This window comes from Hevea brasiliensis, chromosome 3 (genome assembly GCF_030052815.1).
Source record: "Hevea brasiliensis isolate MT/VB/25A 57/8 chromosome 3, ASM3005281v1, whole genome shotgun sequence".
In the NCBI taxonomy this organism is placed as follows: Eukaryota; Viridiplantae; Streptophyta; class Magnoliopsida; order Malpighiales; family Euphorbiaceae; genus Hevea; species Hevea brasiliensis.
The window spans coordinates 9997874-10015841 of record NC_079495.1 but is presented as its reverse complement, the minus strand read 5'-3'; the positions used below and the strand labels follow the sequence as shown (position 1 = coordinate 10015841).

The 17968-nt window shown below is 29.1% G+C and overlaps 1 protein-coding gene across 1 annotated transcript in view; it reads left to right on the top strand.

The window, feature by feature from the left end:
- LOC110664882 (putative disease resistance protein RGA4) overlaps positions 1–14951 on the top strand; it is a 54003-nt gene extending 39052 nt beyond the window's left edge. The window contains exons 2-3 of the mRNA XM_058143831.1: positions 14000–14083; positions 14681–14951. Coding sequence (XP_057999814.1) covers positions 14000–14037 — 38 coding nt within the window. The 3' untranslated portion in view covers positions 14038–14083; positions 14681–14951. The remainder of the gene's footprint in view (positions 1–13999; positions 14084–14680) is intronic.
- The last annotated feature ends 3017 nt before the right edge of the window (positions 14952–17968 follow it).

Sequence of the window (17968 nt, the reverse complement as noted above, 5' to 3'; positions counted from 1 at the left end):
CAAAGTGAGGTCCTTCTCAGGTTATCAATTCTATGGAATGAACACTCAGGTTATCAATTCTATGGAATGAACACTTGACCAACTTATAGGGTATAGTGCATGTTCACCATTACACTATAATCGCTGTAACGCCCTCACCGTAGGTGGTCCGTACATTTTACTGTTCTGACGACTAATGTCTGTTCGGATAGTTAGGATGTCTGGAACTACACTTAAACTATAGTGAGGAGGCATAAATTAATGAAATAAATATTAAAAAAAATATAGGAAAAATTTTTGAGAAATAAAATAAAATTTAGAGAATTTATTAATTGGTATAAAATAATAAAAATAATCCGATGAGCACCATGAAGGGAATTTTGACCTAAATGTCAAATTAAAATTAGGAAATAAAATAATTAACATAAATTAAATTTATGAATTTGAATTTGGAAAATGAGAAGAGAAAGAAGAAAAAAAAAAGAAAAGAAAAGGAAAGAAAAGAAAAGAGAAGAAATAGACTTATTGCATTTAAAAAAAATTAAAGTACAATAATTATAGAATATATATAAGACACAAGAGACAAAAATTCACCAACCACAAGTCTTTTTCATCTTTCTCTTCTCTCTACTTGCCGTTTCCATTGTTCTCTCCCCTCCACCATTTTTGCTTAAGCTTTGAGCTTGAGTTTCTCTTCATTTATCCACCAAATCCCCTAGTCCTCTTCATTAAAAATCCTCCCCACTCCATAAGGAAGCTTTAGATACCCATTAGAAGAAGAAAAGTTGAAGTTTGAAGTTGGGTCACAAGAGGTTAGTGCCTAATCTTCCTTTCTTCCTTTATTAATCCTTAAGTTAAGGTTAAAATGAAGTGAAATTTGTAAGAAACTAAAAGAAATTGGTGAGTTATGAGGGGAGTGAATTTTTGGTACCCATGGTGAGTGATGATCTTTGCTGACTTTAGTGTATATAAAGTGATTTAGTGATGTTGATTGATGCATTTATAAGTATTAGAAGTTGATTTACATTGAAGTTTCATGAGGTTGAAATTGTGAGTTAGGGTTTAACCTAACTTGGGTACTTTTGTATTATACCTTACAATCGGGATTGTTGAGATGTGTTGATGATATTTAGAAGTGCCTTGAATGTCAAATTGAAGTAAGGAAGTTGGAGGAGATTGAATATTGGGAGTGCCATTTTCTGCAGGTTTGGGACTCCATGAGTCCAGTGTATTTGATGAACCATAACTAATTATGTGTTGCTCCAATTGGCATGAGGCCAATTGGAGGTGAAACTAGACCCAAAATAGCCCATTTTCCATAAAGAAACCATGCCCAATTTCTGTCCAAAACTTGACCTAAACACTGAACCAAATCTGGATGACCCTACACAAAACCCAGAAAATGACCAAATAAACAGTACATATTCATTTGGTCATAACTCCCTCTATACTGGTCCAAATGACCTAAATTTGATACCATTGGAAAGCTTAGATATAGGGCTATAATTTTTATGAAGACCACCAAACCTAGAAATGCCAAGAACCAAGCCAAATTGCTAACCCAAATTGGGTTACAAAACTGTCTAGACCTGTGTTGCCCAGAAATTTCTGGACATGAACTTACCCTACCAGTTTTGGCAAAATGGCCATAACTTGGTCTACAAGAACTCAAATGTAGTGAAAATAGTGGCAAAATATCCATAAGAAACATACCTACAAAATTGGTATCTTGGCCAAAACCCAGAAATCAAGAGAACTAGGTCAAATAGTTAGAACAATTTATTGCATCAAAACCTAGAATCTGACCAAACCTCACTTGACCCTAGAATACTCTTTTAATCATAACTCCCACTAGAAAAATCCAATTGAGATGAGCCATACCTTTCTAGAAAACTGAGAAACAAGGCTGCAACTTTGTTTCAGGAACCTTCCTCAAATTATGAATTTAAGAATCTCAAAAAGTGACCTACAATCACTGTCCTGAACTGAGCCCCTGTTGGCACAGGGTACATGAACCCTGGTCAGTTAATTGGCCATAAATAATTCCACAAAACTTGAAAATTTGTTATACAAATTTCTCAATGATCATAAGACATAGGGCAACAATTTTTATGAAGATCACCATGTCTAAAAGTGACTGCAACCTATTCCATTAATTAGGTAAAATTTAAGTCCAAAAGCTGCCTAGTTAAGGAACTAGAATTTGGGAATGAGTCAGTTATGGTCATCCGACCATAACTTGGGTTCTAAAAATTAAATTGACATGATTCAAAAGGGAAAATAAAGATAAGACATAGAGGAACAACTTCCATAAAGGAAGTGTGGCCAAACAGTGGCTACAAACTGATCATATGGATAGGTAAAAGTAAGACACAAAAACTAAAACCAAAGAAAGGTCCATGAGATAAATTATCTTATGGTAGGAATTTAACCCTAACAAGCCATTAAACACTAAACCACATAAAAGGGTATGTGGGACCTATTTTTCCACTATAAAGTGATATATACATTTCAAAGAAATAAGTAATAATGTGTAATTGCTCAACGTGATATGTAAAGTCAAAACAGTGAAACTGAACCTAAAGAAAGGTTTTTGAATTAAATTGTTTTTAGTAAGGACTTATCCCTAATAAGTCTCTACATGCTAAATTACATAAAATAGCTATGTGGGACCTACTTTCCCACTACAAGATGACATGAAATTAGTTGATACATAAAATGTAAATTTACTTAAATGGTTTGCTAAACACATGAGTCATAGGAAAATACACTTGGAAACTATGTTTCTATCATATATGAAATAACAATACTATAAATATGTATAGTACATGACATAAAATAATGAGAGTGATAAATACATAAGTTATACGAATAAGTGCTTGGGACCTATGTTCCCATTATAATAATATGGAAATGGTATAAAGCATAGGTAGTACATGAAGTGAAATAAAATATGTTATGAACCTTTAATAGTACATAGCATGAAATAATAAAACTATAAGTGCTTAATAGTACTAATTTTCCTAAAGTATGCCTAGGCTTATATGTATATAGTTGGTTCGATTGGTATACCAATTAGAGACCACAGATAGCAGTACTGCTTACAGAGAAAATCATGAACTGACAATATATGTCTGATATGATTATTTTACAGGCTATATGCCTATCCATTAGCCATTGTGCCTAACTTTATTTCTGGCTTTACAAGCCTGTGAAGGAGCGAAAACATGAAAAACACAAGTTTATATCATTGAATTCAAAAATTTTCACCTAGGGTCACATGCATCATGCAAGATTTATTTTTATCTATTTGATTTCAATGATAAACAACATATTAAAACTCTTTTAATATGTTTTTGGATCTGTATTTACCATTTAAGATTTTAGAATTAATCAGATTAATTTTAGAACCCTAGATTAGAACAAGAACAAGTGCACTAACCTCTTGATGCACTGCAGCGTATTTGTACCTTTGAGATGCATCTTTAGGACACTAAATGTTGTCCCTCTAGCTTGTCCACACCAAGTTTGTGACACCCCTTACCCGTGTACAGTATACCCGAGTAAGTAATGCCACACGGTGTACCGGCACACTCTAATATTCCTCAATTAATTTATATCATGCTTTTGCATATAATTTATGAAATACAATTTGTTTAAGCCATTTATCAAAAGTATTATTCATTTAAGGTTCTGAAGAACGGTTTTCTCCATTTTTAGCCGGTACTCCGCCCTGAAGAGGAAAGAAATAGAATATGTGGTTGGCGACAAAGTGTTCCTCAAGGTGTCACCATGGAAGAAGGTATTGAGGTTTGGAAGGAAAGGTAAGTTAAGCCCTAGGTTCATTGGCCCATATGAAGTCATTGAACGTGTGGGTCCAGTGGCCTATAGGCTAGCTTTGCCACCAGAGCTGCATAAGATCCACAATGTGTTCCATGTATCCATGCTCAGACGATACCGCTCAGATCCTTCACATGTCATCTCCAGAGAAGAAATTGAAATACGGCCGGATTTGACATACGAAGAAGAACCTCTACGGATCTTGGCTCGGGAAGTGAAAGAGTTGAGAAACAAGCAAATTCCATTGGTGAAAGTGCTTTGGAGGCACCACAACACCGAGGAGGCAACTTGGGAAAGTGAAGAGACGATGAGGCAACAGTTCCCTCAACTGTTTGCATCAGGTAAATTTCGAGGACGAAATTTAAATTAGAGGGGAAGAGTTGTAACACCCTCCCGATAACCACTCCGTACATCCTACTGTTCCGGTGACCGGTGTCGGTCCGGACAGCTAGAATGTCCGGAAAAATATTTAAACTAAAGTCAGGAACCATAATTAACTCAAATATTAATAAGAAAAATTTAGTAAAAATTTTAGAAATAAAATACAACCAAGCAAAACGAGCCGGTGCCCAAGCGATGGGTAACCGGAGGGAAGTTGCGGTTCTCGCAACGAGGAGCCCTAGACCCGGGGGAAAAATTATAAAATAATTTTTGGGACTCCAGAAAAGGGTAATTGAGGTTCCCATGGCATTAGAATGCCAAGAAAATACCTAGAAAAATTTTTCAATCGGTACAGACAATTTTGGCCCGTTAAGCCAAACGGAGGGCATTTTGGTCATTTCGCCTTCCGAGGTGATTTTTGGCCGACTTGTCCAGTTGAGTAAATAATTAATATAACATAAAATATGAATAAACATTACTAGAAATTAAATTGAAAATGAGTAGAAAAGAAAAGAAAAGAAAAATGAAAGAAAATTGGAATAATGACATCACATGATGTCATTAACATACCTCCCACCAATCACCATTTAACAACCTTTCTTAAAACAATTAAAAGAGGGAAAGTGGACCAAAAATTTCTGGTTTTTATCCTTCCTCTTCAGCCAGCCGAAATTCTCTCCTTCTTCCTCCATAACTTTCATCTTCTCATACCTTCAATCAAAGGATTTCTCACCCCAAATTCTATAAAGTCCTTCACAAAAATTTGTCACCCAACCTTGCTAGAGTGTTTGGCTGCCAAGAAAATTAAAGAAAGTGAAGGAAAGTGAAGGGAAAATTCTGCCCTCCTAAGGTTAGTGCCTAATTTATACTCTCTCTCACTCAATTTATGTTTAAGGACATGATTTAAGTTGAAATTGTAAGTTAATGTATAAATTGAATTTTGAGAACTTGGAGACTTGAACAAAAATTAGGGTTTGCTTAGGAAATTGTTAGAGGACATTTTAATGGTCAATTAGTGACCATTTTAGGTAATTTGACTAACAAATGGACTGAAAAATGAGGTTGCAAATTGAGGTTGCAAGCTGCCCTATGGACAGCAGCATAGGGACTGAAATTTCAGTCCCTTTTGCACTGCCATAACTTGGGCAGTGGTAGTCCAATTGAAGTTTGGCCAATTGGACATGAAATTAGGCTTATAATGGCACATTTTTGCTGAAGAAACCATGCCCAAAAGACCAAAGCAAGAGGACCAAAACTTAGCCCCAATCCGGAACCCTGAAACTGCCTCTGCAGAATTGACCAAATGAACAGTAACTGTTCATTTGGCCATAAGTCACTGTAGATTTGGTCAATTGGTCTGAAATTTTACAGCAACAAGTTAAGACATAGACAAACAACTTTCATGAAGGAACCTACCCCAAATTATGGCCAGAACCCATTCAACCAAGTGACTCAAGTCACTGTTCATGCACTGTAGATATGGTAAATTTCTGCAGACTGCATATCCGGACAGCTTGGGTTTTTGAGCCATATCTGGAGCTACAAAACTCCAAATAGAGTGATTCAAAAAAGGAAATTCAACTAGAAAAAATAAGGAACAACTTTTATGTTTTACATTTCTTCAAATTCCAACAGTAACAGTGTCCAATGGAACAGTGAAGTTATGGTACAAAATCTGAAAAATCTGCTCCTTTGGTTTAATGTTTAGAAATGGTAAAAACACTTAATGCCAACAAGTTTTAAACACCAAATGTGGTATGTTGGGAGTGCCAAAGTTGATGTACACATTTTTATTCTAAAAGTCAACATTTTTGTTGACCAATGATGAATAGTGACACCAAAAAAGTTGAAATTCACAAGTTGACAAATTTAAGAGTTTCAAATGCCCTAGTATACCTAACAAGATTGGTTTGGATAGTTTGGCATGCCAATAGGGTTCAGTTAGCAGTACTGCACATGGCAAAAATGCCATTCTGTGATTTCATGGCTTTTAGCCATTCTGACTTTGTATTGAGACTTGGCCTTGTGCCTGATATTATTTACACTTGTTAGCCATTGCTGCACACCGGAGATACATATGTGACCGATGGTGTGACGGCCCGAGGTACTAGGTACCCAGCGCCACTACCGTTATCCATCCGATTGCCTAGTGTAGGTTACTTGGGCAACCAAATGAATTAAAGTGAACAACGTTAATGAAACAATGAATATATCAATACCAAACAAAGAAAGCATACACATTCTATGCACATTTATTTTCTTGCTATTTTCTTTTATTATATTATTGCACCACTAAGCATTATTGCTTAGCGCGTTGCTTTGCCACGCCGTGAGGTACCGGAGATCCCGATCGCGAGCCCGTGAGACCACAGATCGGTGAGTCCATCCGCAGCTTTCGCTGTCCGTGTCACCTCGTCACCTGCAGTGCATTGGTAGGACACTAGATGTCATTTTGTCATTTTGTAATTAACTTTTATTTTCTCATATGTATTTGGGATTTATGTAATGTATTTTGAGGTTCATGTAAATAATAAAGATTTATGGTCATGTATGGTATTAATTTGAGTATTTAATGGTTGTTTATATATGAGAACCCTGAGAAAGGGATGTTTTGAGAAATGAAAAGGTTGTTGAGACCTGAAATTGACAAATTATTGAGATATTGATATTGAGTTTTGTTGATAATATTGGAGTTGAGTATGAATGAAATTGTATATTGGAAGTGTTTTTAACAGGTTCCGAAGAACTGTTTTCTCCATTTTTAGCCGGCACTCCGCCGGATTTTCCTTAAAATCTTCGGAACCTCAAATGAATAATACTTTTGATAAATGGTTAAAACAAATCATATTTCATAAATTAACTTCAAAAGCATGACACAAATTAAGTAAGGTATATTAGAGAGTGCCAGTACACCGTGTGGCATTACTTACTCGGGTATATTGTACACGGGTAAGGGGTGTCACAAAGTTCACCTATGGAAGCCCTTGAACAGCTTCTAAAGCTTTTTCTATGAATTAAAAAAATTAAGTTTTGCCTTTTAAGAGATTACAGATGTAAACAGGACACTAGAAATAATTTCTAGTATTTTTAATTCAAGAGATTGTTTGCTAATCTCTTGGAATAGACAGGAGATGAAGAAGAAGACAAAGGGAGAAGCCTTTGGGTGGCGGCACAAAGAGGAGGCAGCAGCTTGTGTGTTTGTTCTTTCATAACAATACTTATATAGTTAGGTCATCACTTAAAACCCTTGCCACATATCACCTTCTGATTGGTTTTAGGTTTAATTGACCCAATTACATTGTGCCAAGTGTCAAACCTATATTTAATCTTAATTTTAATCATCTTACATGATTAAAAGACATTTGGCAAGCTTATGTGTAGTGCCATGTGTCACCATCTCATGGTGCCACATGTCACCCTGTGAAATGACCAAAATGCCCCTGTGTCTTAATTTTGAGTTCTCAACCCAAAATAATTATTTCTCTTCTTCTAACAAATATAAATTAATTAATTAATCTCTATGAATTAATTTCTCATTAATTAAATTCATATTTAAACACTTTAAATATAAATTTAACTTATACTATACATCCAATAACCTAGATTTGGTTTCAAGTCATGCTAGGGACTTTGCAATCTAATTGCAAACTAAACCTATTTAATTAATTAATTAAACTCTTTAATTAATTAATTAAATCATATTTAATTTGGTGATTACTTGTGTATGTGTGTGACTTGCTAGGCTCATCACTAATATGCAATGAGACATTATATCAACTCTTAATATCATCAGAACTCTTTCTTACCATAAATGATTTCTCTAAATCATTTTATGCACCTCATAGACTATGGTTAACACCTAGCATAGCATGCCATGGCCACCCAATCAATAATAAGGTTTACCTTAAATAAACTTATAATCATATGTTACCATGTACTAGAATCTCTCTATTACAAAATCCCAATTCAAGCTGGAGTCATGGTTTATGTCAAACCCCATTTGCTATGAATATTATGTTCTATTTTAATTCTAGTTCTTGATTAAAAAGATTTTCTCATCAGAAATTCTTTTCTGATTAAATCTATCTGTCCTGGCTAAGAACTTGAAACATCAAGAACAATTAAATGAACATAGGATTTTATCCCTATTTACTTAGAGGAACAGATTCCATCTTGATCAACACCTACCTCCATATATAACTAGTAGGAGCCAACACATGCCCATATACCCATACACAGTACAAGTATGAAACCAGTATCAAACTCAAACCATCTATATACAAGATAACTGTGCTATCTCAGGTCTAAAGATTATATGCACTGATATGATTTATGACAATACATTGACAAGAGTAAACTCCATGTGCTTGTCATAAGTGTCACTGGTTCAACCTACTTATCATGTATAAGTGCCTATCATGTTTGTCATATGGCATGAGACTCACCATTCCATCTTATTTATATATCATATAAATAACTTGGGAACAAATATGAATACAATCTTTCTGAATAAGTCATGTCCTTATTGTGAAGTATCCTCGATTGTGAACCTATTTATGATACTTTGTACTAGAAATAATGTCACTCATATTCTTAACAACTTAAGAATAGAATTTCTAACAAAATATCAATGGACCTTTTCTATTACACATAAATATATTATGTAAACGGAAAAGTGGAAATGCCTTTTATTTATAAAAACATGTACAAGATACATACTAAATGATATGCTCTAGGGCATACTACTAATAGCCTGACAGCGGGTCTTGTGCCCAACAGCTGGCCTTGTGCCTGACAGATGTATACTGGACAGACATATGGCTATCTAACCAGTATACACTTGTGCATCCAACTTTTATAATTTGTTATAAGTTTTTTGGGCACTGATAAAAATTAATTAAGACTTAAAATACAATAAGTAATCATAAAAGATCTCGATAATGTTAATTGTGTTCCAAAGAGCAATAAAAATGTAAAAGACCCAGAAATTATGATTTGCATATATTAATTCAATTGTTTAATTGTTGTTATTATAAATTATGCACCACTAAGCGTTATGCTTAGCGCGTTGGTTTTCCATCACGTAGGTACTGAAAATCAGCAGCTGTCACAGTAGTGTTCCGACAGAGTTCCGACCAAATCTGCTACCAACCAGAGTCACCACACCAGTCTTTTGTATTTTGGTAGGGCCCATGTATATACTAGTATTTTGGTTCATTATGTCTAGTCATGATGTATTTCATTTTGGACTTGTAATTAAACTTGAGATTGAAATGAAAACTTGTAATTTATTATCTATGAATTTTCATATGAATGCAATAGATGATACTTCATTTTGAGATCTCATAAATAGTTTTGAATGATATGATAAAAGAGAATATGATATTGAAATGTGTGAAATGAATATGAACATGTTAACAGGTGATTAGTGGAAACTCGCCAGATGCTAATAAAACAGGGGAGGCTCTGTCCGGGTCTCTACAAAAATAAGATATAAAATAAAATAAAAAATTCTAAACATAGAATACATGTTTTAAATGACATCAAAAGTTTACAATAGATATGATAAAACAAGATAGGGTACTCCGACACCGAATGTGGCACTTCTTGCTTGGCTATACAGTAGACGGATAAAGGGTGTTACAATCGCTTGGGTTTGAAATTCAATTATTTGATGTTTTATATATAATTTATGAATTTAAGAATGGCTGGTTTAAATAATAAAAATGTTATACTTATTTTATTCAATTGTTTTATGTTATGATTTAATATACATTAATAAATTTACATATTAAATCATTTATTCATATAATTAAAATAAAATTCAATATTATAATAAATTAAAAAAGAGCTAATAATATTACAAATTATTATTATTATTATTATTATTATTATTATTATTATTATTATTATTATTATTGAAAAACAAATAGGGAAAAAAACAACAAATTAGACTAGGATAAGTCCAGGAAAAGTTACCCACACTAATACATAATAGATCTAAGGTAAGAGATGAAAATCACTACCATATATGCTTAAATCATAACAATAAGTCAATGGAGTAGTTTGATTATATTTTTGCAAGAGACTACAAACTACTAACTTAAATAAGTGTAAGGTGATAGTTTCAACCAATTTGATGGCAACATTTCAATGGAGTAAAAGGTAGTGGTTTCTCAATACTTGAGATATGGCTACGTTTGTAATCTTCATTTTTTTTTTTTTTTTCATTTTAACATACTTATAAAACTGCTACAGAAGCTGCACCAAGTGAGAAAGTTGCACCATTCAGCTTGAGTGCAAGAATGAGACCTTAAAAGGGTGACACTACTGCAATTTTATCTTTTAAAAACACATATTTTGAGATAAATAAGATATTTATTACTAATAATTATTATTTCAACCAAAATTTATCATTAAAGTTAATTTTATTGTAAAAAAATTAGTACTTTTAATAACTAATTAAATTGAATATAAATAAATTATACATATATATATACTTTCAATGTATTATGTTTATTGGTATTAAAATAAAGAAAGTATATTTTTCTTTCAATCTAATATACATATTAAAGGTTACTAATTAATGTATTGTTCTTAATCATTAAGATATTAACCATTAATAATTAAAAGTTACAATTAATCACACATGTAACAACAAATTTTGAAATCCTAAAAACATTTTTAAATATCAATCAAAATAATTAATATAACTTTATCATATAATAGTTTATATTTGTGTCATAAAGTAGTTTTTAAAATTAAATAATTTTTGAGAAAAAACTAACTATAAATATTTTTAAATTATTTATATAAATTGAAAAAAAATTAAATTATAAATTAAAAATAATAAAATGTAAAAAAGAAAATTTCTCATCATTTTCAAAGTGTAGGTAGGCATAGGAGTGTAAACAAATCAAGCCGCTCGTAAAATATTTGAGACTCGGTTTAGTAAAATTTTTAACTTATTTTTTTTTAATTATTAGTGTATATAAAATATTTTAAATTTTCTTTTAAAAGTGTAATTAATTTTATTAAATAAAGCTTATACGGATTTAAAATTTTATTTTAACCTTTTAAAATTTAAATATAATTATTACTGTCAAATAATAAAAAAAAAATCAATATAAGAATGCTTGTTGTCACAATCACTACTGAAGAAAAACTGAGTTTCGCCTTTTGGAGCATAATACTAAGACATTATTTCTCTACAATTCATCAGGATTTCACTTCATTTTTCTTTATACATTTCTGATACTTCCTTCAGAACTATTACATCTCACTTTCTGACTGCCTTTTTTTTTTTTTTCCTCTTTCCCTTAACTTCTACCATTTAATTATAATGGTCAAACAATTTTTAAAGTGCTTTTAATATTTTTATTTTTGGATAATTTAATTGCAAGACTGCAAGTGGAATTATAGCAAAATTGTTTTAATAGTGCTATATATAATTTTTATTACATTTGCTTTACACGTGGATAGTCATTAATTGATAAACATATATATATATATATATATATATATATATATATATATATATATTCTTAAAAAAGGTTTTTTATTTGAATTATTGGCCTCTCAAATAATTTTTATTGCTTTATTATGATGCAAATGATGTAAATAATGTAAAATATTTGATTTTTTTTTATTTTTATCATATATTCAATAATTTTTTTATAATATTATCACTCTTAATTTTGTTTTCTTAAATTTAATTATACTCTATTATAATATTTTTTTTAAATACATAATATTGATTTCTTCAAAATATATAAACAATGATTGTAATTAATTTTTTAAAATTAATTTTCTATTTTACATTAACCCAATGATAGAGCTAAAAAATTTATTTAATAGAGTCATTTATCTAATTAGTCAATTTTAAGTATATGTAAATAATTATATATAAATCAATATACATATCTTAATATATTAAATTTTTAATGATTAAAATTTTAAAGAATTGTAAAAAAAATTAATTTCAAAAATAAATTTGAAGAATCAAAATATTTTACAATTGTTTTAATATATTTAAAATATTAAAATAATAATTACAAATTAAAAGCATTTTTCTTGCTATTTATGCTACTAATAGAATTTAAACATAAATTTTTTTTATACATCTTAAAATTTTATTTATGTTTGAAAAATTAACAGCAAAATTTTATAAATATATTATATAATTTTTTAGAAAAATAAATTACATAATTACTGAAACTCTTTTATATATATATTAATTTAAAAAAAATAAAATTGACTTTAATTTTATTTTTTTATTAATTTTAATGAAAATTTATTGTAAATTAATAAAAATATTTCATATATATGTATATATAAAATAAGTAGTTAAATTGAACTAGCTCTATTATTACTTAGCATCTTAAAGAAATTTCCTGGCTTTGCCTCCGGTAATCATTGACCGCGTTCTACGTTAGTTCTCACTAATTATCGGCAGATAGTTATTGTTGGTAATAATTTTTCATTTTTAATTTTATAATTTTCAACATGTAGCGATGGACCTCAACTCATATGGACAATGCATTATTTTTAATTTTATAATTTTATAATTGTTGGTACGCCGTCAGCACAGTTGTTAAATATTATTTTATACTTTTGACATATGGACAATGCATCAACTCATATGGCTTTGATAGAAAATTAACATTGATATAAAGTACATGATTAACCTTAGATTTCTTTGGATAACTATGAATCAAAAGTATTTACCAACAGGTGGAGTAGGTTGCTTGAAGTCTCTTCAATCTTTGTTCATTAGCTGGTGTGATAAACTAGAATATTTGTTTGAAGACATGCAAGGCCTAAAAAAGCTTCGAAGATTGATCGTCCGTTATTGTAGAAGCTTGAAATCTTTGCCACAAAGTATTAAATGCCTAACGGCATTAGAAACTCTTTGTATTGAAGGATGTGAAAACCTTGATTTGATAATGGAGGAAGGAGAAGAGAATCGATACCCAACTCGATTCAGCCTCCAAAAACTAGAGTTAGAATTCTTGCCAAAATTAGTGGAGTTTCCACAATGGCTTATTCGAGGATCTACCAACAGTTTAAAAGTTATAAAAGTTGAACGCTGTAACAACCTCAGAGAATTACCAGAATGCCTGCAGAACATGGCATCACTTCAAGAGGTTCAAATCAAATATTGTCCGAAGCTAAACAACGATCCCATATGAAAAGCAGGTGAGAATTAATATATAAGAGCATGGTCCTAATTTAAAATAATTCTAATAGTTTTGGTTTAAAGAGTTAGTCAATTTTGTTTCATTTTCTATTATGCTTCAAGCATCTTGCATTCTATATACAATATATAAGCTTCTTCTTAAACCAAGTAGATGTACTATGTTTAACAAATTGAAATTGTCCTAAATTGAATATTATTTTCATTAAGTTTAATAAAAAAATGCATTTAAAAATATTTTCTATAACATAACACTATGATAATTTTTTTAGAGCAAAAACCAATTAATGATATTGTTGAATAATATATATTCAAATTTAATAATAATAATAATAAAAATAATAATAATAATAATAATAATAATAATAATGAAATATAGATTAAATTGAAATGATTATTATGAAATATAGGTTAAATTTTAAATGATTATTTAGGAACAAATTAAAAATGATCTTTGTAATGGTAGTAATATTTCATTACGTAGGGCTATCTGCTTGTATTTTTTATATAATAATATAATGAACCTTGTGCCCTGTTTTAATATTCATATGATTCTATGTACACTTATGATAATTTAACATTTCTCTTCTTTATGGTCTCAAGTGGCAGACGTGGCAGGTCCAAGCACATCCATGAGCTGAGCACTCGAATTTGCATGTGGACATTTCAAAATCAGAAGAGCAACAGGTGAGGTTTTCCTCTAAATTTGTACTATTTGTGACTAAGAGCAACGGGTGATTATGTGGGAAGGATTGCGGTTTGTTGAGATAAAGAAGGTGAAATTCACAAAGAGAAAGAGAGAAAACGTTTGGGACTAAGAGAGAGAGGAAGGAAGAGAGAAAAAAAAAAGTTTAATTTCCGTAAGGTTCAATTTAAGTACTTTTTTATTGAATTAGTTAGAAAATGTGTATATTGTTAATATAAGAAATAATAAAAGTTTAAGGGGCAATAAAAAAAATACTTAATTTAGAAAAAAAAAAGTTAAGGCTTAAAAGATGAATTTCGTCATTATAAAATAGATATAATTAGATATGTATATATGGATGTGTCATTATGAAATAAAGATGTAACACCCCAATTTTTATTTAGTTTTTTTTTTATTTTAAGTTTATTTCATTTTAAAATTTACAAATAATTTGAAGGAAATTATTTTATATTTATTCGATTTGTTTTATGACAATATAACCCAGGTGCTGCACTATAGTAGAAGCCTTGGTAGCCATGTCTCTTAATTTTTATTTTTTTTTTAAGTAAGTAATGGTTTGTATGTTTTTTTTTTTTCAGGTGACTAAACAATAGTTCCATGGGGAGCTATTTCTATCTATCTTTTCTGCAATGTGTCTTTTATTTATTAATATTATCATATTTTAAAACTTTGTATTGACTGTGTGTATTTTTGTATTTTGGAACTGTAAACTATTTTATGGATAACTGTATGAGGGTTGAGCTAGGCTTCCCGAATATTATGAATTTACTGTTGTGATTATGTGTGGATTCAAAGGTTGAGCTTGACTCTCTCATTATATATTATTATTGCATGTTGGGCTTGATTGTATATTATTATCGTAACACTGTGGAAGCATGGTGGTCTAGATTAAGTTTTTGTTGGTCTTGATTAAGTTTTTGTTCATGTTTTTTTTAGGAGAATTTTTTTGGAAGTATTAGTTTTATATATCAAATTATTTTCAGAAAATAACTTTATAGATGTATTTTAAATTCATAAATTATATATATATATATATAAAAGGAGAAAACGCTTAAAAATTATAAGATTAGGGATTACAATGAATCGAATTTTTGTGACTACTTGATCTGATCAAAACCTATAAGACGAGTTTAAATAGTATATAATTGGGTTTGGATTTGAAGAATAATATCCGTGATAGGTTGAGGTCGTGTTTGGGTCTTATATGCTGGATATATGTTATCCGAACTCTTTTATATAAATACTTAATTAAATATAAAATATATAATATTTATAAATTTTTATATATTTTATTTTATATAAAATAGAATTTAAATATTTTATAAAATTATTAAATTTTTAAAATATAAATTATTAATCAAAATAATTTTTATGTAGATTATAAATTAAAATATATAAAATGAAAAGGGATCAAGTTTTTTTTCTAGTAATAATAATCGGGTTTTAAATGAATTCAGGTAGTTAAAAATAAATTTTAATCGGGTTTGGAATGAGTTCAGATTTTAAAAATATTAATTAAGTTCAGATTCGGGTATGGTGATTTTCGCAAGTATCCTTTCCGTTGTCATCTTTATACGAGATCTTCTAAAATTATTTTGGTGAAAATCATATATCATATTTATACAATTTTAATCATTTAATTATTCAAAATTAAGACATTTTATTTTTTAATAAGTAATTATCCCTTTTTAATTTTAATTTATAAGAAAATTTGATTCACTCATTTTAAATTGAAGGATAAAAATTATTAAAATATGATAGGTGGTGTTTCTATTAACATTTGGGTGTTATCGTACCTACGTGATAAACAACTCTTAACTGGTTTTCAATTAAATTAATTATGATTGTATTTCCTTAAAGATATTAAGGATGTTTATAGTTATTTGATCTCAATAAGCTTTTAGCCTTGAAAGACTTTGTGTGTGTACAATGGCTTTTAGGGGCTTGTAAGTTGCAAGATTTTGCTTAAAGATTTTGAGTGTTGGGTTTCAGTATAGTAGCTCACGTTAGAAGTTCATCTCAATGCCTTGCCATCATGAAATAAATAAAATAAATCAATAGTTCATGAATGTATCTAATATAAGTTTGATTTAATGTGAAAACAAATTTAACGATCATCAAATAAAATATTTATATAAAAATTTATGTAAAATTAATTAAAAATATATATAATAAATATATAAATATAAATATTTAATTTAATAATTATTAAACTCACTTTTCATAACCGCACTCTATAAACTAACCTGCTGAAATTAAAATTGAAGGAAGAGCCCTTCAATCAGAATTTCAGGTGAAGCCCAGCCCATCTTTCTAACTCCGCCAGCTAATTTTAACTCCTCCACCAATTGACTCATCATTAAAAAGTCGATCATTTCAGCAATTGACAAGAAGAATAATAATCGGTTATCTATAATTTGTTAGTCAATCCTGAGGGACTTTTCAAAATCATAAGCGAACCTTAGACTCACTGATCGACCACCATCTCTGCGTCTTCTTTTCATTGAGTTCCTTCTCTCCAAGAAAAGAAAAATGTTGGAATCTTTTCTCTTTAACATAGCCGAAAGTGTTCTTGGAAAGTTAGCTTCCCCAACTCTTGAAGAGATTAGCTTAGCTTAGAACAAGATACAAACATGTGAATTTAATCTATTTGATATGTGAGTTCCATCATACATATATGTCTTGATTATGGTTAAGTGTGCTTGGCGAGAAATATTGAGAAGCTACTTATTTGATATTATGATTTTTTTTATTATATTTTAATATAAAATTAAAATTTATTTTTATTTTAAACAATTAATTATCCAATTAAAGGTTAAATCATTTTTATGAATAATAATTTTTAAAAAATTTTAATATTTTTATAAATTATAATATTTTATTGATGTAAGGAATAAAATTAATTTGAAAATATGACTAATTAATAAAAAAATTCTAAGCATATTTTTAATTTTATTTAAAATTCTAGTTGATTTTATTAAAATTGTAAAATTAGTATTAGTTTTATTCTATTTATCTAAATTAGTCAAAATTGAAATGCAATTATAATAATTTCATTAAAGTTTTCAATAAAAATTATTTTTTAATTTATTATATTAAACAATAATTAGAGAATATAAAATTATTTATTTTATTTTTAATAAAAATGAAACAAATAAAATTTATTTATATATAAAAATGAATCTTCTCTATATGTGTTGCACATTGTTTTATCCTCTATATAAACTTATGAATTAAATTTTTATATATAATTTTTAATATATAATATAATATATGAAAATTCTATTAAGTTTATAATATTGTAGAGATTTTTTTCTTTTTAATTTTCTTTATTTAATTTTATGAAATTCTTATTTCTAAAATATATTACTTTTTTACATCAAATTTATTGTGTATTTTTTGATATAGAAAAATTACGTGTATTTATAAATTATAGAAAAATTTGAAGAATCTATATTATTAACCGTAGAAATTTTTATACATATATAATTGAATTAAAAAAATAAAAAAATGAATTTGCTAATCAAAGAAAAAAAATTAATTATATATATTATTAAGTGTAAAATTATTAAAAAATTTTAAGATTTTAGTTATGTAGTTAACACTATGTAACACCCCAAAAATTTTAAATTTTATTGTTTGATGAGTATTATTGATATTTTAGTTTTATTTAAATTTTAAGAAATTATTTGAGATTTTTCGGATTTTAAAAATCGGGTTCGATTTTCCGAAAATATAAACTTTGATGATTTTTAAAAATTAATTTAAAGACCACGTGGCAAAACTAAAAATATATTTGGAGTCTACGAATTTTTCTGAGTTTTCTGAAATTTTTTCGAAATTTTTGGACCTCGTTTTCGGTCCCG